This window comes from Vanessa tameamea, chromosome 20 (assembly GCF_037043105.1).
Source record: "Vanessa tameamea isolate UH-Manoa-2023 chromosome 20, ilVanTame1 primary haplotype, whole genome shotgun sequence".
Lineage (NCBI taxonomy): Eukaryota > Metazoa > Arthropoda > Insecta > Lepidoptera > Nymphalidae > Vanessa > Vanessa tameamea.
The window spans coordinates 9,739,199-9,763,291 of NC_087328.1; the positions used below are offsets into that span (position 1 = coordinate 9,739,199).

Here is a 24,093-nt window from a genome sequence, read left to right on the forward strand (position 1 = left end):
TCGTTGTCGACGGTGCATGCTCCGACTTAAAATTCGTCAATGCTGGTGTTCCACAAGGCTTCTATCACCCACTCTGTTTCTTCTGCATATCAATGACTTGTTGCAAATCAGTAACATTCACTGCTATGCAGACGACAGCACCTCATACACCGGCCGTGTTAATATTTCTCTGGAAAACGTCGAAGAAAACCGGAACAAACTTGTGTCTGAAATCGAGTCTTCGTTAAACAAAGTCACATGGAATCACATGGAAGAAATGGGGCCGGCTAAACCTAGTCCATTTCAACCCCAAAAAGACGCAAGTTTGCGCGTTAACTGCTAAAAAAACACCATTTGTCGTATCTCCACGATTCGAGAACATTCCGTTAGCCGCCACAGCTAGTATCGGAATACTTGGCGTCGATGTTTCGAGCCTCGTTCAGTTCCGCGGTCAATTGGAAGGCAAAGCCAAATTAGCATCAAAAAAGCTCGGTGTGCTCAGCAAGGCAAGACAGTATTTCACGTCGGCCCATCGTCTAAGACTATACAAGGCGCAAATTCGGCCTCACATGGAGTACTGCTCTCACCTCTGGGCGGGTGCTCCCCAGTACCAGCTCCTTCCATTTGACCGTATCCAACGTAGAGCGGCTCGAATTATCGACGATCAAGCCCTTTCCGATATGCTTGACCCTTTGGCTTTACGTAGAGATGTTGGATCGCTCTGCATCTTCTACAGATTTTTTCACGGGGAATGTTCCGAGGAATTGTTCGGATTAATCCCAGCTGCTGAATTTCACCTTAGGACATCTCGTCAAAATTCAAAATATCACCCGCACCACCTAGATGTCCGAAAATTCACAACAGCGCGATTTTTAAGACATTTTCTGCCTCGCACAACCACTCTGTGGAACCAGCAACGCCCCTGCAAGTCCCCCGGTGTTGCAGATATCCATGGGCGGTGGTAGTTACTTTCCATCAGGTGAGCCTCCTGCTCGTTTGCCACCTCTAATATAAAAAAAAAAAAGTTTAAGAGAAAACTATTAAACCTACTTGAAATCGTGTTTCATTCATATTCTTGCCGTAAATAAAATTCTGTAAATTAAAGGCGCATAATTCAATTCAATGCAGGTTACCAAAAATCTCTGTAACTTAAGAAAATTGTTTCTGATGGAATATCCCAACAATTACTACAGTATTCTGTTAACTAGTAAAATACAGCGGTGTTCTACCGAAGCGGCGCGACTTTAGGCATGAATTCTGAATGAGATGAAAAGCGACGTGATTTTTTCACTTTTCAACTGGCGTTCGACTTACCACTTACCTGTCGTTAGTCCTTGTGATATTTTTTTTATCTTTAATCATTCGTAAAGCAAAGTTTAAGGGTTAAATCTTTGAAAATGTTTGAGAATAGTAATTCACAGTAATGTTGACTTAATATAAGACATATTTAGTTTGGAATGTTTAAAATGATAATAAAATATTGATTCTATGGGCTCAATGTTTGTGCATCAAATGATCAATAAATATTATAATACAGATTGCCCCGTTGCGTCTGTCAGTCTAGTTGAGTGACGGCATTAACCTCAAGAACTACTGAACGGATTCTTTTATGGTTTTCACCATTGATGGTATTCACGAGAAAAGCTGGGCTGAAAGCTGACGATGACTGTTGATTTCGGATGAATTCATGCCGACTGGGTGTTTTACTGATGTGCGGTTTGTAAACCGATTGTTATTTTATGTGAAACCTTATTCTACTGCTGCAAACCCGGGACATGTAGCTAGTTATGTATTAAAGTATCAAATTGAATTATGTATCAAATTTAAAGCCTTCAATTATCAACTAACTGCTATCCACTTTCGCTGCCGAAGGGTCTTTATTCTAAGAAAGAATCAAGGCCTGATCAACAATATTTTCGTATTTTTTAACCGACTTGTATAACAGAAGGAGTATTTTAAGTATGTTCAGTTTTTCTATGGAATATACACATGTTATTCTAAATTCCCATAAATTTTATTTAATAAATATATGACGATGACGAAATTACACCATGGAATTAGGTGATTTGCAAAACAGATCCATAAATTATATTATTAAGACTTCCACAAAAAAATTGTCCTATTTGGACATAAAAAAAAATCCGTCTGAAAAATAGTTGCGCCCTAGTCTTAGACCCACCAAATATACACAAAAAAAACATAAAAATCGGTCAAGCCGTTTCGGGGGAGTTTGCTTACAAACACTGTAATACGAGGATTTTATATATAAGATTGCTAATAAAATTTCAAATGAAATAAATAAGATTAAGTCTCTTTCGCCGGTTCTTCGCAGGTCCGAGGTGCTTATGTCCAAACCGGTGGTAGATTTTTGTCAATCAGTTGGCTACTTTAAAAGTTCTTTGTTTAGATTATATTTTGACTTTGACTCTTACCTAGCATGGGCTAAGCCGAGGCCGTATTTGACCTGATACTCCTTACTATCTGTATTTTTATCTTGTATTTTTAGAGTAAAGATTTAATATAAGACAAAAAAAAACATTAAGATAATATTAATTGATTCGCAGAAAAGCAAAAATTTGTTTTTTTCTTGACATCAAGTAATAAAATTTTTTTTACTTAGAATCTATAATCTGTCTAGCCAGTATTATGTATCGATAAATTTATTAAAGATATATTATGTTGTTGTAATCTTCAAAGATAACAGAGTTTTTGTATATAAATATTAGGTAAGATCGGAAAAGATCATTCGAAACAAAGAAGCGAATTAAAATGGCTCTCATCTGGTTATTGAGTCTCGCCCTCGTCGGTAAGTTTTATATCGGGAAGCGATAATTTATTTTTATTTTCAAAAGACTTATTCACGTTAAGGCCTTATTTATATATAATCTGTATCTTGAAAGAAGAGATTCGTTGATGCGTTTATTTCTACAAAACTATTTCGACCATCAGGTGCATCATCGGCTCACTATTTGCAAACATACCCATCCATCGTGCAAGTGGAAACTATCCAGCCGTCGGGCTTCTGGGAGCAGACTTGCGCCGCGAGCATCCTCAACTCCAGATACGTGCTCTCTGCTGCCTCTTGTTTCTCAACATCGTGAGTTCTTCGGTGCTTAATTTAAGAATACATTTTACAATAATTGCTCTTATTATATTTTATTATCTTAATGCTCATATTTTCAGACCATCGTTACATCGTATCCGCGCCGGCGCTGCGTTCCGATACAGCGGTGGTATCATCAACTATGTCGACAGTGTGACCAACTACCCCACAGGAAACTTTACCAACCAGGTTCACGACATCTCCGTAGTGAGACTAGCGTCCGTTCTCACGTACAACGCTCTCATACAACGGGCTGCTATTCCAGAGCCGCAGACAATTATCCCTAATGGAATAGTTTTGGCGCAAGGAGGTTGGGGTCGTGGCAATGTGAGTTGATTACTGAATATTATTAGTTGTATATTAATTTCATGATACGTTTCCGTATGGGAGCTCTATGTACTTGTATGAAATTATTAATTAATAATCGATTGAGTCTATAAATATATTATTCTCTTTGTTACAGTCCTCATACTCTCTCAGCTTTGCTCAAGTAAGGACGGTCAGTGGTAGTCATTGCGGTGTCAACCAACCGGCCAACCAGACAACTTTCAACTCCACTTCTAACGTCCTCTGTGGAACTCTTACTCAAGGGTTCAACGTCTCCAACGCCGACGGCGGCAGTCCCTGGTTCTTGGGCAACGTCACAGTGGGTGTCGTTAGCGGAGTCGACCACGGAAATAGCTCGTGGTCTGGCATTATCGCTACCCCCATCGCTTATTTCACCAACTGGATCGTCAGAACCGCTGTATAATATAACGACGCGATCCGAACGAAAGACGACCCCTAGCCATGTACCTACCAAAGATTTATTTTATAAATAATACATATTTATTACACTCGAACATTTTTTTAATTGACTTCCTTTCCTTTATGGATAATAGATTTTTTTAAATCATGTAAACAAATTCTTATGTAATTAATTTACATGAGAAAAATATGATGGCAATATGTAAAGCAATATCACAAGAGATAACGTATTACCTGTTTAGGGTATTCAATAGAAGTTAGACCTAAAAGTGTGATATATAAAATTAAGTTCTATCTGACTTAAAGGTCGCACAACTCGTTGATTAGTCCAGTCATCATATACAAATAAACCGATCAAGCTGATTTTTGAATATGTTGTAGGAGGGGCTTAGAAAAGCGATTTCCGTGTCCGTCCGCCGCCATATTGAAAAAAGTGTTCCATTTTTTTTGCGATAACTCGGCTGTGTGTCGTGATACGAGATTATGATAAGATACTTTTTTGTCGCTTCATTTACGTTCTACAGACAGCCTTCTCGGTTCACTTGCATTTCTCATTCATATTTTGGCCGTAAATACAATTTTGTTAATAAAAGGCTCATAACTCAATTCAATGCAGGTTACCAAAAATCTCTAAAACTTAAGAAAATTGTTTCTGATGGAATATCCCAACAATTACTACAGTATTCTGTTAACGAGTAATAATAAAACAGCGATGTTTTACCGAAGCGGCGCGACTTTAGGCATGAATTCTGAATGAGATGAAAAGCGACGTGATTTTTTCGCTTTTCGACTGCCATTCGACTTACGACTTACTGTCGTTAGTGTTTTAACCGGAAGTGTTTAAATATCGGACTGACGATTATGAAATTACACCATGGAATTAGGTGATTTGCAAAACAGATCCATAAATAATATTCTTAAGCCTTCCACAAAAAATAATGTCCTATTTGGACAAAAAAAAAATCTAGTGTGGACCTCCCTTATCACTTAAGGGTCTGAAAAATGCGCCTTATTTTTAGACCCTAATCACAAAAATCGGTCAAGCCGTTTCGGTGGAGTTTGATGACAAACACGGTGACACGAGAATTTTATATATAAGATTGCTAATAACAAATGTAAAATTTAAAATGAAAAAAATAAGGTTAAGTCTCTTTCGCCGGTTCTTCTCAAGTCCGAGGTGTTTATGTCCAAACCGGTGGTAGATTTTGGACAATCAGTTAGCTACTTTAATACTTCTTTGTTTAGATTATATTTTGACTTTGACTCCAACCTAGCATGGTTGAAGCCGTGGCCGTTTTTGACCTGATACTCCTTACTATCTGGCATACACTTGAAGTTGATGAAGTGGAACTTGATGTTGTCGAGATTGATTTAGTGGAAACGAACATTTTCAATGTCGAAACTGACCAATTTGGAGAACCGCAAGATAGATATCTCGGAACTGAAGACATCGAGGAAGGACCAGATGAATAAGCAACAGTTGTGTAAGAAGTGTCTTTCTAATTTTTCTTTTAAATGTTGCTTTAATTTTTTTGAGCTGTTAAAACTAAAAACAATGATTTTCATGTAATTGTTAATTAACAAATAATAATAAAATGTTGTTTGCAAAATTCGTATCTGTATTACGAATGTTAAAGACAATTTTCTAAGTTATCTATCATTTTGCCCTACTTTCCCTTTTTTTCACATTTATTATTATTAAATTTAAATTTGTTTATGAAAAACTAATAAAACAAGTACCATTGAGGGTGATTCTTCAATTAATTACTAATTAACAAATTTCTATAAACATTTAAACTCGTTTAAACAAGTTTTTACTACTGTTATTGGAAAACATACTTTTTTGTTAATAACTAATTTTGCAATGAACAAAAAAGGTTAAACAAAAACGCTTTTCATCCTCCCAACCCCCTAGCGTTCACCCCAGAGGGTTGAAAATTTTAATTTGTTATTATTTTAACGTCCCAAACCACATATCAAAAAATCATAATGATAATAATTACTTGACCTTCACGGGCTTTATTGACTGGCCTAATTATATAATCTGACAAATTATTCAACTAAAGCCGAAAATATACTCGAAAATTAAAAAGTCTGTATTTTTAGAGTAAAATTTTAATATAAGACAAAAAAACAATCAAGATAATATTAATTGATTCGCAGAAAAGCAAAAATTAAATTTTTTTCTTGGTATTCCTTTCACATCAAGTAATAAAATTTTTTTTACTTAGAATCTATAATCTGTGTAGCCAGTATTATGTATCGATAAATTTATTAAAGATATATTATGTTGTTGTAATCTTCAAAGATAACAGAGTTTTTGTATATAAATATTAGGTAAGATCGGAAAAGATCATTCCAAACAAAGAAGCGAATTAAAATGGCTCTCATCTGGTTATTGAGTCTCGCCCTCGTCGGTAAGTTGTATATCGGGAAGCGATAATTTATTTTTATTTTCAAAAGAATTATTCACGTTAAGGCCTTAATTATATATAATCTGTATCTTGAAAGAAGAGATTCGTTGATGCGTTTATTTCTACAAAACTATTTCGACCATCAGGTGCATCATCGGCTCACTATTTGCAAACATACCCATCCATCGTGCAAGTGGAAACTATCCAGCCGTCGGGCTTCTGGGAGCAGACTTGCGCCGCGAGCATCCTCAACTCCAGATACGTGCTCTCTGCTGCCTCTTGTTTCTCAACATCGTGAGTTCTTCGGTGCTTAATTTAAAAATACATTTTACAATAATTGCTCTTATTATATTTTATTATCTTAATGCTCATATTTTCAGACCATCGTTACATCGTATCCGCGCCGGCTCTGCGTTCCGATACAGCGGTGGTATCATCAACTATGTCGACAGTGTGACCAACTACCCCACAGGAAACTTTACCAACCAGGTTCACGACATCTCCGTAGTGAGACTAGCGTCCGTTCTCACGTACAACGCTCTCATACAACGGGCTGCTATTCCAGAGCCGCAGACAATTATCCCTAATGGAATAGTTTTGGCGCAAGGAGGTTGGGGTCGTGGCAATGTGAGTCGATTACTGAATATTATTAGTTGTATATTAATTCCATGATACGTTTCTGTATGGGAGCTCTATGTACTTGTATGAAGTTATTAATTAATAATCGATTGAGTCTATAAATATATTATTCTCTTTGTTACAGTCCTCATACTCTCTCAGCTTTGCTCAAGTAAGGACGGTCAGTGGTAGTCATTGCGGTGTCAACCAACCGGCCAACCAGACAACTTTCAACTCCACTTCTAACGTCCTCTGTGGAACTCTGACTCAAGGGTTCAACGTCTCCAACGCCGACGGCGGCAGTCCCTGGTTCTTGGGCAACGTCACAGTGGGTGTCGTTAGCGGAGTCGACCACGGAAATAGCTCGTGGTCTGGCATTATCGCTACCCCCATCGCTTATTTCACCAACTGGATCGTCAGAACCGCTGTATAATATAACGACGCGATCCGAACAAAAGACGACCCCTAGCCATGTACCTACCAAAGATTTATTTTATAAATAATACATATTTATTACACTCGAACATTTTTTTTAATTGACTTCCTTTCCTTTATGGATAATAGATTTTTTTAAATCATGTAAACAAATTCTTATGTAATTAATTTACATGAGAAAAATATGATGGCAATATGTACAGCAATATCACAAGAGATAATGTATTACCTATTTAGGATATTCAATAGAAGTGAGACCTAAAAGTGTGATATGTAAAATTAAGTTCTATCTGACTTAAAGGTCGCACAGCTCGTTCATTAGTCCAGTCATCATATACAAATAAACCGATCAAGCTGATTTTTGAATATGTTGTAGGAGGGGCTTAGAAAAGCAATTTCCGTGTGCGTCCGCCGCCATCTTGAAAAAAGTGTTCCATTTTTTTTGCGATAACTCGGCTGTGTGTCGTGATACGAGATTATGATAACATACTTTTTTGTCGCTTCATTTACGTTCTACAGCCAGCCTTCTCGGTTCACTTGCATTTCTCATTCATATTCTGGCCGTAAATACAATTTTGTTAATAAAAGGCTCATAATTCAATTCAATGCAGGTTACCAAAAATCTCTAAAACTTAAGAAAATTGTTTTTGATTGAATATCCCAACAATTACTACAGTATTCTCAGTTAACGAGCAATAATAAAACAGCGGTCTTCTACCGAAGTGGCGCGACTTTAGGCATGAATTCTGAATGAGATGAAAAGCGACGTGATTTTTTCGCTTTTCGACTGCCATTCGACTTACGACTTACTGTCGTTAATGTTTTAACCGGAAGTGTTTAAATACCGGACTGACGATTATGAAATTACACCATGGAATTAGGTGATTTGCAAAACAGATCCATAAATAATATTCTTAAGCCTTCCACAAAAAATAATGTCCTATTTGGCCAAAAAAAAAATCTAGTGTGGACCTCCCTTATCACTTAAGGGTCTGAAAATAGTTACGCCCTATTCTTAGACCCTAATCACAAAAGTCGGTCAAGCCGTATCGGTGAAGTTTGATTACAAACACGGTGACACGAGAATTTTATATATAAGATTGCTAATTACAAATGTAAAATTTAAAATGAACAAAATAAGGTTAAGTCTCTTTCGCCGGTTTTTCTCAAGTCCGAGGTGCTTATGTCCAAACTGGTGGTAGATTTTGGACAATCAGTTAGCTACTTTAATACTTCTTTGTTTAGATTATATTTTGACTTTGACTCCAACCTAGCATGGTTGAAGCCGTGGCCGTTTTTGACCTGATACTCCTTATTATCTGGCATACATTTGAAGTTGATGAAGTGGAACTTGATGTTGTCGAGATTGATTTAGTGGAAAGAAACATTTTCAATGTCGAAACTGACCAATTTGGAGAACCGCAAGGTAGATATCTCGGAACTGAAGACATCGAGGAAGGACCAGATGAATAAGCAACAGTTGTGTAAGAAGGCGAGAGACGAAAACACCTCGTATGGTACCAGGGCGACCACATACATGCTCAAACAGCATAAGCACAGCTCCGCTAGTTTTCGAGGCAGTTTCCGGTACTCCGCGAGCAAAATCTGGAACAACTTGCCACCGCCTATCCGTAGCCTGCAAAACATTAATAATTTTAAAATAAAATTCAAGAGCCATCTGCTAAATTTACAAAAGCAGACATAGATCTTGTCTATACAATATAATTTGATAAACTACTTGCCTATCGGTTATGGCCATCTTGCATTATGGAAGTTGCTCCTTAGGTACTTGAACACGGATGCCGGATTGCCTCGACTCGCCTATGATATTTCACTCCCTGAAAATACATACAAAAATACGATTACATTAATAATATGCATATTTCAAAGTAAATAATATATAACACAAACAGATTAAATTTTATATATAATTAACAGATATACTAAATAAAATAATACCTTACATACCTTACAGTAGCACAGGACATTTGCATTATGTGTTGCTGAATATCGTTTAGTGCATAAAAATGAAAAATGATCTCAATTAATCTATGGTAGTTCTTTTGTGTTGCTTTTACTATGTTTGTTGTTCACTTTGTATTGTTTTTGCAATTCATGTAAGCAAATAAAATCACTTTAAGGTAGTAACAACACGTCACAGAATAAGTAACATATTAGGTTTGTAATGACGCAACGTGATGCAATCCACATGGGCGTGCGGTGACGATTACACTGACGTCGGTCGTCGACGGTGTTCCGTTATGTCCACATCCACGTTGCGACCGCGCACCCCCCGCCCCGCGCGAAACCTGTTTTTTTCTTTCATAAACACTCCCGAGACTAGCGGTGGTGTGATCGGCCGCAACCGGCGCCTTGCGTCCCGTGCCCCTCAGATGTTTATTTTTTAGTTGATACTGTCATTGCGTGGCTACAAGGGAGACAGCTGAAAATCAGCAGAGGGATAAAAATCCCTCATAGCCTGAGCTGTCTCCTTTTGACTGCACACAAGTGTCATATTCATTATATTTAATTATTTTTTCTTTATTATTATGTTGTTTTTATATCCATTTTTGTATATATATTTTTTCTTTATATGTGTGTATGTCAATAAATGTTTTTTCTTTCTTTCTTTCTTTCAAGTGTCTTTCCAATTTTTCTTTTAAATGTTGCTTTAATTTTTTTGAGCTGTTAAAACTAAAAACAATGATTTTTATGTAATTGTTAATTAACAAATAATAATAAAATGTTGTTTGCAAAAATCGTATCTGTAATACGAATGTTAAAGACAATTTTCTAAGTTATCTATCATTTTGCCCTACTTTCCCCTTTTTTTCACATTTATTATTGTTAAATTTGAATTTGTTTATGAAAAACTAATAAAACAAGTACCATTGAGGGTGATTCTTGAATTAATTACTAATTAACAAATTTCTATAAACATTTAAACTCGTTTAAACAAGTTTTTACTACTGTTATTGGAAAACATACTTTTTTGTTAATAACTAATTTTGCAATGAACAAAAAAGGTTAAACAAAAACGCTTTTCATCCTCCCCACCCCCTAGCGTTCACCCCAGAGGGTTGAAAATTTTAATTTGTTATTATTTTAACGTCCCAAACCACATATCAAAAAATCATAATGATAATAATTACTTGACCTTCACGGGCTTTATTGACTGGCCTAATTATATAATCTGACAAATTATTCAACTAAATCCGAAAATATACTCGAAAATTAAAAAGTCTGTATTTTAAGAGTAAAATTTTAATATAAGACAAAAAAACAATCAAGATGATATTAATTGATTCGCAGAAAAGCAAAAATTTAATTTTTTTCTTGGTATTCCTTTCACATCAAGTTATTAAATATTTTTTACTCAGAATCTATAATCTGTCTGTTTAGCCCGTATCGATAAAGTTATTAAAGATATATTATGTTGTTGTAATCTTCAAAGATAACAGAGTTTTTGTATATAAATATTAGGTAAGATCGGAAAAGATCATTCGAAACAAAAAAGCGAATTAAAATGGCTCTCATCTGGTTATTGAGTCTCGCCCTCGTCGGTAAGTTGTATATCGGGAAGCGATAATTTATTTTTATTTTCAAAAGACTTATTCACGTTAAGGCCTTATTTATATATAATCTGTATCTTGAAAGAAGAGATTCGTTGATGCGTTTATTTCTACAAAACTATTTCGACCATCAGGTGCATCATCGGCTAACTATTTGCAAACATACCCATCCATCGTGCAAGTGGAAACTATCCAGCCGTCGGGCTTCTGGGAGCAGACTTGCGCCGCGAGCATCCTCAACTCCAGATACGTGCTCTCTGCTGCCTCTTGTTTCTCAACATCGTGAGTTCTTCGGTGCTTAATTTAAGAATACATTTTACAATAATTGCTCTTATTATATTTTATTATCTTAATGCTCATATTTTCAGACCATCGTTACATCGTATCCGCGCCGGCGCTGCGTCCCGATACAGCGGTGGTATCATCAACTATGTCGACAGTGTGACCAACTACCCCACAGGAAACTTTACCAACCAGGTTCACGACATCTCCGTAGTGAGACTAGCGTCCGTTCTCACGTACAACGCTCTCATACAACGGGCTGCTATTCCAGAGCCGCAGACAATTATCCCTAATGGAATAGTTTTGGCGCAAGGAGGTTGGGGCCGTGGCAATGTGAGTTGATTACTGCATATTATTCGTTGTATATTAATTCCATGATACGTTTCCGTATGGGAGCTCTATGTACTTGTATGAAGTTATTAATGAATAATCGATTGAGTCTATAAATATATTATTCTCTTTGTTACAGTCCTCATACTCTCTCAGCTTTGCTCAAGTAAGGACGGTCAGTGGTAGTCATTGCGGTGTCAACCAACCGGCCAACCAGACAACTTTCAACTCCACTTCTAACGTCCTCTGTGGAACTCTGACTCAAGGGTTCAACGTCTCCAACGCTGACGGCGGCAGTCCCTGGTTCTTGGGCAACGTCACAGTGGGTGTCGTTAGCGGAGTCGACCACGGAAATAGCTCGTGGTCTGGCATTATCGCTACCCCCATCGCTTATTTCACCAACTGGATCGTCAGAACCGCTGTATAATATAACGACGTGATCCGAACAAAAGACGACCCCTAGCCATGTACCTACCAAAGATGTATTTTATAAATAATACATATTTATTACACTCGAACATTTTTTTTAATTGACTTCCTTTCCTTTATGGATAATAGATTTTTTAAATCATGTAAACAAATTCTTATGTAATTAATTTACATGAGAAAAATATGATGGCAATATGTAAAGCAATATCACAAGAGATAACGTATTACCTGTTTAGGGTATTCAATAGAAGTTAGACCTAAAAGTGTGATATATAAAATTAAGTTCTATCTGACTTAAAGGTCGCACAACTCGTTCATTAGTCCAGTCATCATATACAAATAAACCGATCAAGCTGATTTTTGAATATGTTGTAGGAGGGGCTTAGAAAAGTGATTTCCTATGTGCGTCCGCCGCCATCTTGTAAAAAGTGTTGCATTTTTTTGCGATAACTCGGCTGTGTGTCGTGATACGAGATTATGATAAGATACTTTTTTGTCGCTTCATTTACGTTCTACAGCCAGCCTTCTCGGTTCACTTGCATTTCTCAGCCTGTTTTTTGCTTATAATGATTGGACTACATTGCAAAAATTTAATGAGGGCAAAATTTTTTTCTCGCTGAACAAAACGTTCTTACGCGTTGGGTATGTGAGATTCACAGGTATCGAGAATGCCTGGTGCACCGCAGCTTACCGAAATACCCACTGAAAACACTGTACTCATTCCATCTCTTCAGGAGGGAAACTCGTCACAAGTTTACTGAGAGCAACTTTATACTTTTCGTTATTAGTTGTGCGTCTAATTTGTGCATATTTTGCTCATTGTAGCACAATGAAATGTAAAAAAACTTAATAACGTCAAACAAGATAAACAATGAATAAAAAACAAAACGTATTTCGTTAAGTCGCATTTATTATGAATGACTTAAAGTAAAAAATATATATACATATATACTCCTATAATCATCAGTTTCGAACAACTCTGTAACACTACAAACTACTTGATATAAAACGACTTAATGAGTTGATAGAGGAAAAGAGGTTACACGATATACTTATCGTGTTATGCGTTTTCAAATTTAATAAAATTTTAGAATGACTAAGTTAGATACAACGCATGGACTTAACAGTGGGTGTAGCAGGTTTTTATTTTGTAAAATAATTCCTAACGGAACGTACGTGAGTCCAGAAAAACATTTTATTTAAATTGATCCCCTATATTATTACGAAGGCGATAAAAAATGTTTGCAATTTGTTTTGTGAAAACTGCATGTATGACAGCACATGACATCAAAAAATGGTGTCAATGAATTAATGTAAGTTGCTAAATCACGTAAAGATCTATTTTAAAGGTAATATATAGATTACGAACTATAAATATAGGTAACAACAATATGTGCAGTTTAAAAGAAAACTATTAAACCTATTTCAAATTGTGTTTCATTCGTATTATAAATATAAATTCTCTAAATAAAAGCCTCGTAATTCAATTCAATGCAGGTTACCAAGAAAGTCTAAAACTCAAGATAAATCTGGTAGCTTTCTGTATTATGTTTCTGATGGAATATCCTATCAATTACAGTATTCTGTTAGAGAGTAATAATAAAACTGCGATGTTCTACCGAAGTGGCGCGACGGTAGGTGAATTCTGAATGAGATGAAAAGCGACGTGATTTTTTCATTTTTCCACGGCCGTTCGATTTACGACTCACCTCTGTCAAATAATTATCGGACTGACGATGATGAAATAACACAACAGTAAATTTATCTTTTAGTGAAAACAGTTTGAAAATCCCTACAGTAGTGTCGGTGCGCGCACATATAAACAGATAAGTATGGTGGGCTAAATCAATTCATATTGTTTACTAAAACAAACAAACGATGCAAATATTCTTATAATAAATGACGTAAATAGCCTCACTGAATACCGAATGCTGTACAAATGTACATTTACTTTGCGGGAACACAAATTAAAATGCCGTAAGACTATACCGTGAAAGTAACTATAGTATACCAGTCGCGCAGTCGGTCAATAATTGTTTACTTGCTTTTTGGTAGTACATTGGGTTTGGTAGTACAAGCTAAACTACCTACTCATCATGTATTTTACCGCCAAGCAGCAATACTTAGTATTTTTGTGTTCCGGTTTGAATGTTTAGTGAGGCAGTGTTACATGCATGAGGATATAATATCTCAATTCCCATGGTTGTAAGGAATTAATGGGCTTTGGTGACTACTTACCATCAGGTGCCCATTCCACCTACTTATGCCATATATTTTAAACGACCCGTTATGTACTTAATATAATATAATTTACAGCAGTGACGGTTCCCTAAGATAATGTATTTGAGTCATTGTTTATCACCGTAAAAGCTATATTCCGAACCAGTGGTAGCTTTACATTCAATAAAATCTTGTACACGACGATTTAAAAGCAAGTAAAGTCCAACTCAAATACAACCTATTTTGATTTTGATGACCGCATCTTTACAAAGAAATTTAAAACAAGCTGGGTCAAATACCTTTAATAGGTTTTGAACTTAAAAAAAGATAAGAATGATTAAATTGTAAACATCTACTGATTAATATTAAAAATTGATTATGAAAACCTTGGAATTACCTCAATATGTGAATGTCAATTACATATGAAATCCTTTATTAAATCTCTTCCTAATATAATTTATATTATGAATATAGATAATAAACTATTAATATTAATTTTTTAGGTAAAATGATATTCATATTTAATTTAACTCATCGATAAAATTATGTTTGTCATCTAAATTTTATTAATATATATTTTTTATGGCATCGGTTGGCGGACGAGCATATGGGTCACCTTATGGTAAGTGGTTACCACCGCCCATAGACACAGGCGCTGTAAGAAATATTAACCATTCCTTACATCACCTATGCACCAACAACCTTAGGAACTAATATGTTATGTCCGTTATGCCTGTGATTACTCTGGGTCACTCACCCTTGTAACCGGAACACAACAATACAAGGTATTGTTATTTGGCGGTAGAATATCTGATGAGTGGGTGGTACCTAACCAGAAGAGCTTGCACAAAGCCCTACCACCAATAATTATTTATATATGCTAACTGCTTCGCTTGCCTTATTCTATAATAAGGGTCTGCATAGAAATATGGTTTCTGATCCAGTGCCTTTGCTCTCGTAAGCAGAATACCTCACTATAATTTCATCATAATCGGATGGATAATATCATAGATTTTATTTATTAAAAAGATGTATGATGATGTCGCCCTGGCTGATTTCAGCCACGGCTTCCTATCTCAAGAGAGACTAGACTACGCAAGACATATTTTTGTGCACAATTGTATGCAGGAACACATGTGCACTAAATCTCATAATACGATGGCACGGAAAATCCGACACGACCGGAAAATAGTTCAGGCGTACAATGAACAGCTTTTCGTGCTTTGTAATATGATTGTGATGAGGAAGGGACAATTTATGAGATGACCTAAAAGCCCACGACTGTCGAATTTTACAATCAAACTAAGGGCGGAGTAGACACTTTGGACCAAATGTGTTCTCTCGCTTCTTTCAGTCGAAAAACTCGACGTTAACCTTTATGTAATTTTTAAGGAATACTAAAAATTGCATTTATATATAGTTATGTTATATATTGTGTTAAAAAAATTAAGCATTTAAAAAAAAACAAAAATGTTCTAAGTAAAAACTCTGGTCTCAATCAAAAGACTGTCAAGATAATTATAATGTCATTTTATTTATTTATTTATTGGAAATAGTTACACCGTCGACTTATCACTAACACATTCACTTAGCAGTAGATATAGGGTATTAAATCTAGGTGAATAAATCATTACAGGTGTAAACAACATTGAATTTTAGTAAATTAAAAACTTATAAACATGTTTATTGTAATAAATAAGTAAAACACATATAAATATTTTATTCCATAAACCCTTACAAGCCTCCTTTTATACGACGCAGTCGAAACGACGAAGGTTAGTATTAAGCGTTGCAAATAAGTGATCTTGGGTTAAAATATAAAAAAAATAAACAAAAAACACATATATAAATGTTTAGGATATATGGCTCATAATTTTATTTAAATAAATAAAACTATTCTAATATAATTTATATATTATCTATTAAAAAAAGGCAGTCAGTAGTTACTAAGAATCTGTAATCTGGTTGTTTATCCTTTATAATGAAAAGATAAAGTTATTATATATAGATATATTATGTAGATGTAATTATTGGAGATTACAATGATTGCGACCTGTTATATAAATATTTGGGAAACATTAAATGGATCATTCGAAGTAAAGAAGTGAATCAAAATGGCTCTCATCTGGTTATTGAATCTCGCCCTCGTGGGTAAGTTCGACATCTGTCTTACACATTAACGTCAACGATTTCGAATTTCGGAAAATTATTAATGTTATATTCTTTAGCGTATAAGAATAAATTAGTCTATGAATATATTTCTACAAAATGATTTCGTCCATCAGGTGCAACATCAGCTGACTATTTGCAAGCGTATCCTTCCATCGTGCAAGTAGAGACTATCCGGCCGTTGGGCTTCTGGGAGCAGACTTGCGCCGCGAGCATCCTCAACTCCAAATACGTGCTCTCTGCTGCCTCTTATTTCTCTGCGTCGTGAGTGATTCAATGTTTTATTGAAAAATAAATTAAACACTCGTTAGTTATCCAAAACTTATAAACAATAACTATATCTTACATATTAATAGCGTAAACCGATTATTGTCCCAGTGAGTATGGCACGATAGCTGCACGTAAAAAATCGGTTATGGTCTCATTTTGAAGAGCTCCAGCCGTAGATGTGTAGAACATTAAAAAGGATTCTTGATTGCAATTAATTATTTAAAAAATTGTTAGTTATATAAAAATTATGAACTAGGTATACCTATATATATTTTTTAATTATTATTGCTCATTTTTTTTCAGACCATCTTTACATCGATGATTTTACTACCTCTACGTAAAGTGTTGATCAATAACTTTTTCAAAAAGCGAGTATTGTTCATTTGTTTTACGAAAAAAAATATGTTTCGATTAACTAATCGAACTAATAATCTTAGTTTAACATATTCATTCAAAACTGACAATGAGTCCTTGTGTTTTCCCTACCTACCCAGGTAGGTAGTATTTAATTTACCTGTCTAATAATTGAAACGACGATTTATTTTTAAAATTACCACTTATTTTTAGGTCGAAGGAAATTTTAAATAATTTAATAGATTAAAAACTTGGTTCATTATATTTTTAGGTAGAAAAAATTTGGCAAAAATAAATATTATGCCATGGAGTTGGACGAAACAAAAAAAGAACGTATATAATTATCGAAATTCACTTTATAGCAGAATCAAATCTCTATAACTACAAGCAGAGTACAGTGCATGGGAGTTACTACGGACGCGCAGTAGCCGGACGAGCCGAAACTAAAGAGAAGAGGAGGGATCTTGTTGTTGAACTCGAAAGGACGTTAGAACTCATTGCCAAATGGGGTTCTGATAATATTGTCGAATTTATGCCAAGAAAACGGAGGTATGCGCTTCACTACGAAAAAGTAACCATTTTTTCCTGTTCTATCCCTCTGTGGCACTACACTAGCGATGCAAAGCCAAATTACCGTACTGGGTATTGACGATCGCTGTGACTTTAATCCAAGGGATTATATCGAGGCTGTTATCAAAACAGCCTCACGGAAACTCGGGATCCTGAACAAGTTACGGCGTTTTTTCACGCCACAACAACTGCTCCTGTTGTACAAAACGCAGGTGCGTTCTCGCGTTGAATATTACTCGCATCTCAGGGATGACTCCGCTAAGTACTTAATGGAAGCCTTGGATCGGTTGCAGCGTCGTGTGGTCCGTATTATGGCCGCCGTAGAGGTCACAAACACCCTCGAACCTTTACGCTTGTTTCGAGAAATAGCAGCGCTGAGCGTTTTCTATCGACTGTATTACGGCGAGTGCTCTGAGGAATTATTTTCTTTAATTTCTGCTTCCCCTTTCCTACGCAGATCTACGCGTGCTGGCTCGCGATGTCACCGCCTAACTGTGACATCGAACCCATCGCGCACAAAGATATTTGGCAACTCTTTTCGTTGTCGCGCCGCCAAAAAACGGAACTCTTTACCAGCACACGAGTTCCCTTCCTCTTATAACCTGGGTAACCTTGTAACCTATAACCTTATAACCTTCAAATGAGGCGTGAAGAGGCATCTTGCGGGCCGGCATGACAAGTGCAGCTCATTCTTGCTCTGTACTAGTCTTCTTCGCGTTTGGACTCCACTTCCACTTACCATCAGATGGAGTGGAGTCATGTCTACCCGGACAAAAAAGCGCCGCAAAGCTTAAAACGTTGCTACACCAACTCGTTTTAGTTTGTCAAGCTGTACTACTATTTTTATGTACAATAGAACCTCGAGTATCTGAAGTAATTGAGACCCAGACTAGTTCGCATAATCGAAATTATGGTACTTATGGTAAGTACTTAGGTATGGTACTTTGGGTACACTATCAAACAAAAACAACACCTTTTCACATAAATATAGTTCAGTTCTCAGTGATTATAAGTTGACAAACATATTTAATATAAAATATAAAACGTTGTGATATAAAACACCTAAAAAATCAAATACTATTTTAATATTATTTTTAAGATACCTTTTTAAATTAATTGCATTTAATTTTGTACTCTATAGTCCTTAAAATAAAGCACAATTATTTAATTATGATTAGTATTAATGTCATTTCGCTTGATATATTTATTATTAACAAATTAAACATAATTTTAAATAATTAGGAACTAATGTGATTGGTTGATACTTTCTTTATCTGAAATAATCGAACGAGCGAAGAACTAATCAAACGGTTGCAAGTGATTACGCTGTTTTTTTTTATCTTCAATCTATCTATAATCTTGGAGCTGCCTTCGGAATAATTTTGATAAAATAGATATACTTGTAGTTACTTTATAGTATGTTTACAACAATATTATGTTATTCACAATAATATAGATCTTTTCGAAAGAATTTGTGACAATCATTGTATAGACAAGAGGAAGGAAGGTATGTTAGTAACACGTAGTTTTCGACTTCGCAAAGTTAATATATCCGTCCTGGGGTATTCGTTTTTATAATAAGATTCCACAGTTACTTTTAACTTGTCCTATTAAAAAATATAAAGCTCATGTCAAAAACGCATTGATAAACAAGGCATATTATTCAATACAAGATTATACTAAAGATAAAAAACGTCGACTTAGTATTAGTTGAGATTTAGGATATATAAACGGTTATTGGTAAATCTATGTATTCCCTCGATAATTCAAAAATGGTTCACTTTTGCATTATGCATATGGAGGGTAAAATTATTGACAGCAGTCACCCCTGTCACCTTCTAAAGGGAAAACGTCGAATTAGAATAGTGCTTTAAGTAAAAGTAACTACTGAGTTTCAAAATCAAAATATTCTTTATTCAAATAGGCTCTTAAAAGCAATTCCTATTAAATTCTTCCGTGGTCGAGTAGTGTGTACACCGGTTTTCATTGTTACTCCACTCCGAGGTCCCGGGTTCGATTCCCGGCCGAGTCGTAGCAAAAGTTCATTAGTTTTTTATGTTGTCTTGTGTCTGGGTGTATGTGGTACCGTCGTTACTTCTGATTTTCCATAACATAAGTGTTTTAGTTACTTACATTTTGTTCAGAGTAATGTATGTGATGTTGTCCAATATTTATTTATTTATTTAATTCTGAATCGTCATGCTACAGTGATGAATTAGACCTAAAGCCGGAGCTACCGCCGCAGCTACCAAAGTATATTTTGATTTTGATTTAATAATATTTTTATATACTAAAAGAAAGCTTTTAATTTTTTTTATAGATTAAATAAAAAAAAAAGTTTTATCTCTTACAAAACATTTAACTAAAGTTGACTAATAAAATAAATTCGTGCGATGAGACGTAAATTTAAAAGAGATTTAATCTTGACTGACCGAAAGTAAGCGAAATTGCAAAAATGTCATATATTTTTTTTAAAACAAAATATTTTACATATATTTATATCATCTCTAAAAAGCCGAGATGGCCAAGTGGTTAGAACGCGTGCGTCTTAACCGATGATTTCGGGTTCAAACCCAGGCAAACACCACTGAATTTTCATGTGCTTAATTTGGGTTTATAATTTTGTGATTATTAAAAGAAAACGCAAAAAGATAATGATTTAATTAGTATTCATATTTATTTCTACACAAGTAAATAAACACCATGTATATGTTTTTTTATTAAAGTACAAGAAACAGTAGTCGAAATAATATCTAAATACTTTAAGCCTTTATTGCGAAATTTGAAAATGTCACTTGAAATCTAATAACCGAGATACAGGGGTATTAAATAGATAGTATATGTCAGGTGTGAATGGTTCCTATAAGTTATTCATAAATATTTATAAGGATTCAATAAACAGAAAGATTTAGTTTACACGCGTAGATAATTATCATAAAATTGTATCAATTCTACTAAAAATTAAAAAGAACGATTACGATACGTTGCCGATTCGATTGCAATGAAGTATAATAAACATACATAATCAGCCTGTAAATTTCCCACTGCTGGGCTAAGGCCTCCTCTCCCGTTGAGGAGAAGGTATGGAGCATATTCCACCACGCTGCTCCAATGCGGGTTGGTGGAATACACATGTGGCAGAATTTCGTTGAAATTAGACACGTGCAGGTTTCCTCACGATGTTTTCCTTCGCCGCCGAGCACGAGATGAATTATAAACAAATTAAGCACATGTAAATTCAGTGGTGCCTGCCTGGGTTTGAACCCGAAATCATCGGTTAAGATGCACGCGTTCTAACCACTGGGCCATCTCGGCTCCCCTACACCCGTATGTCAACACAAATCATGACAAAGTTGCCATCCCATGCTAGTCGGCATAGGCCGGAAACATTGCTAATAATGTTATAAAACACAATTCAAACACTAAGGCATTTTTAATGTAATTAATCAATTCCTTAGCATAAAAGTTCTTGAACACAGAGTTTAGACGATAAATGTCTGACGAATTTCGAATTGATAATTGCAAAAAATTGATGCCGCGGAATTGCTCTATTCAATCTGGTTTTAGAAACTGATAACCGTATTTTCTTTTAAAAATCGTTACAAAATTAAAAAATGTATTTAATCTGTATAATGAAAGAAATAAAGGATTGCACTCTCCTGGTGGTAAAGTTGCCACGTTTGGTGGTACTATGTTCTAATAAAAAGTAAGCTAATAGCGGGATCACAACTTTTGATTATGATCAGTATTTATCGATCATTAGACCCGAGATGGTCTGGCGAGATGGGTTAAAACGCCTTTATCTTAATCGATGGTTGCGGGTTCAAACCCAGTCAAGCACCACTGAATTATCATATGCTTAATTTGTGTTTATCACGGCGGTGAAGGAAAACATCGTAAGGAAACCTGCATGTGTCTAATTTCAACGAAATCCTGCACCATTGTGTATCAACCAACCCGCATTGGAGCAGCATGGTGGAATATGCTCGAACCTTCTCCTCAAAATGAAAGGTGACCTTGGCCCAGCAGTGGGAAATTTAGAGGCTTTTAATGTTAATAATTTATCGATCGATAGAACAATTTTAATGAAACGCAAAAAAAAATTAATAAGAATAGTGAAAACTTGGCAAGTTTGGATATTTTCTTGTTGCTATAATATGATAGGAAATATCTCGTTCAAACGGATCAAATTTGCTTTAGATTAGAAGCGATATCAAGTGGTCTTCGGGTAAATTTGAAATTCAATGACACCTAAAAATAAATTAATCTTTCAAGTTCAATTCAATGTAATTGATTACGTTGATAATTCTAAGCAAATTATAATCCAATAATAACTGTAATCCCTGATCCATATCTATCTATACAAAAATTCTAAATGCGTAAATAATCTGTTACCTCTTCAAGCTTCAACCGCTGAACCGATTTAGATAATATTTGGTGTGTAGATAGTTCAAGTACCGGTAAGGACACAGGGTATTTTTTAATTCACCCATCGAGGGTGTATAATGATGGATGGGAAAAGTACAGTAACAGAAAAAATTGTTATGAAATAAAATTCGATTTCGGGTTCGATTCTCGGCCGAGTCGATGTAGAAAAAGTTCATTAGTTTTCTATGTTGTCTTGGGTCTTGGTGTTTGTGGTACGTTACTTCTGATTTTCGATTATCATATATATTAACGAAGTATGTAAAGAATATTTAAAACGGATGGGACCTTAATTCATATTCGGATGTAACAACATGCATAGCCCATTTCAGTGGAAATAGGAAAAAAGATAAACAAACCTTAGATTTACGTATTTTATGCGATTAACTAATAACTCAGCTATATTGTGCACAATTACGTTTATGATTAATATGAGAGAGTTTATATTAATTATAATACAGCACTATTACACTTAAATACTTATTTCCACTTTCATTTTACTTACAAAATTCCAATACAAATTTCGTCGTCGTTCAAAACGCCATTTTTACGCAGATCCATTGTGAATATCATGGATAAAGCTCTCAACTGCATCAATTTGCTGTCAAATGTTGTTTATTTGGCTTTTTTCCTATTATGGTTGGAATGGGGTATAGATGTTTAGCGGTTGGCAAAATAATGGAAATGATTATATTTTAACACTTCACTTATATTTAAAGAAATTAACCAATATAAATAATCTTATAATAATTGTATAATGACATTTAATTTAATTAGGAATTTAACACTGTCTGCGCAAATGCCCATCCTTACTGTATTTGAATATCAATCAGGATTTAGTTATAAAAAGCTTATAAGCTCCACTTCTTTGAGCGTATTACCATTCAAAATGTATCGTGTTCGTATAAGATTTGTCTTTAGGTCTGAAGGGTAAATTTTATGTGCAAACATTTATTACAATTAAGTTGCATTCCATTAAAGAGACACCAATTTGTTACTCTATTTAAATCGCTCTGTAGTAAACTTGAATCATGTCGTCAACATATAGGTAAGGTGTTGAATGCTTAAAACAGTATACAATATCGTTGACAAATACATTAAATAAAATTGGTCCGAGATGTGAACCCTGAGGGATGCCTGACGTTATTATATTAGTTTCAGAGCTAAAACCATTCATGACAACATAAAAGGAACGTTCATGTAAATATGATGATATCCACTGTAGCACTGAGCCTGAATATCCATAATGCGATAGTTTTTCAATAAGAACGTCGTGGGGCACTTTATCGAACGCCTTCTTAAAATCAGTGTATATGGTGTCCATCTGCTTCTGCGAATCTATCGCTTCAGATATTGAAGAGACAAAACTAAAACCAAGTTAGTGGCAAAAATCCGTACTGATGTTCAGAAATAAAACGATTAAAATGCATTTGAATGAGCGGACAAACCAGAGATTCAAATACTTTGGCGAGAACCGAAAGAAGTGATATGGGCCTATAGTTATGTATATATTTCTTGTCTTCGCTTTTAAATATTGGAACAACTTTTGCTTTTTTCCATATAGTTGGAAAAGTACCAGAGCGTAACGAGGCTGAGAAAATTAAATGTAAAGGCAAAGTTAGACAAGTCGCGCACTTTCTTAAGAATATTGGCGGTATGTTATCTGGTCCCGCTCCCTTTAAGTATCCAGTTCTTTTAGTTTTTTTAAGATATCATTCTGACTTATATCTAGAGTTGCTAGATTTTCGCTAATACCCAAATCTTTCGTAAGTAGAAAGTAGAGTCTGAACCATAGACGTCATTTGAATCACCATAATTAGAAGCAAAATGACTCGAAAACATATTACATATATCAATGCCACTAATAGCTGTTTCAATTCCATTACTCATGACAGATGGATGATATGTGTTTGAGTTACTACGCTTGCACTTTAGATAGGTCCAGAATGCTCTGGGAGTTTTCTGAATTTGCATTTCGAGGTTGTCATTGTACTTGATGTAGGCCTAGGAATATTGCTAGTTCTTCTTGGTAGTATCTAAATTCCGAATTGATAGTAGCTTTACTTTTAACACAGCATTTAATATGCTCGTGAATCTCTACTTGAATAAAGTATATTTCGATTTTAATTCGTCAATCTGGTTTGAAAGGCGTTACTATAAGCATAAGTGATAATAC

The 24,093-nt window shown here is 35.2% G+C and overlaps 3 protein-coding genes and 1 long non-coding RNA gene across 4 annotated transcripts; 3 read left to right on the plus strand and 1 right to left on the minus strand.

Moving 5' to 3' along the window:
• The first annotated feature begins 2,711 nt into the window (after window positions 1-2,711).
• On the plus strand, window positions 2,712-3,857 carry LOC135193850 (trypsin, alkaline C-like). The gene is made up of 4 exons (XM_064218021.1): window positions 2,712-2,785; window positions 2,929-3,076; window positions 3,163-3,409; window positions 3,546-3,857. The coding sequence occupies exons 1-4, from the start codon at window positions 2,749-2,751 to the stop codon at window positions 3,831-3,833; spliced, it is 720 nt and encodes a 239-aa protein (XP_064074091.1). The 5' UTR covers window positions 2,712-2,748; the 3' UTR covers window positions 3,834-3,857.
• Window positions 3,858-6,197: 2,340 nt separating this feature from the next.
• On the plus strand, window positions 6,198-7,335 carry LOC135193849 (trypsin, alkaline C-like). The gene is made up of 4 exons (XM_064218020.1): window positions 6,198-6,246; window positions 6,390-6,537; window positions 6,624-6,870; window positions 7,007-7,335. The coding sequence occupies exons 1-4, from the start codon at window positions 6,210-6,212 to the stop codon at window positions 7,292-7,294; spliced, it is 720 nt and encodes a 239-aa protein (XP_064074090.1). The 5' UTR covers window positions 6,198-6,209; the 3' UTR covers window positions 7,295-7,335.
• A 1,392-nt stretch (window positions 7,336-8,727) lies between these two features.
• LOC135193852 (uncharacterized) lies at window positions 8,728-9,508 on the minus strand. The gene is made up of 3 exons (XR_010309477.1): window positions 9,265-9,508; window positions 9,039-9,134; window positions 8,728-8,932 (listed from the first exon to the last, which is right to left on the minus strand). It is a non-coding gene; the product is annotated as an uncharacterized LOC135193852 (long non-coding RNA).
• A 1,308-nt stretch (window positions 9,509-10,816) lies between these two features.
• Window positions 10,817-11,958, plus strand: LOC135193846 (trypsin, alkaline C-like). Its single transcript, XM_064218015.1, has 4 exons — window positions 10,817-10,859; window positions 11,003-11,150; window positions 11,237-11,483; window positions 11,620-11,958. The coding sequence occupies exons 1-4, from the start codon at window positions 10,823-10,825 to the stop codon at window positions 11,905-11,907; spliced, it is 720 nt and encodes a 239-aa protein (XP_064074085.1). The 5' UTR covers window positions 10,817-10,822; the 3' UTR covers window positions 11,908-11,958.
• The last annotated feature ends 12,135 nt before the right edge of the window (window positions 11,959-24,093 follow it).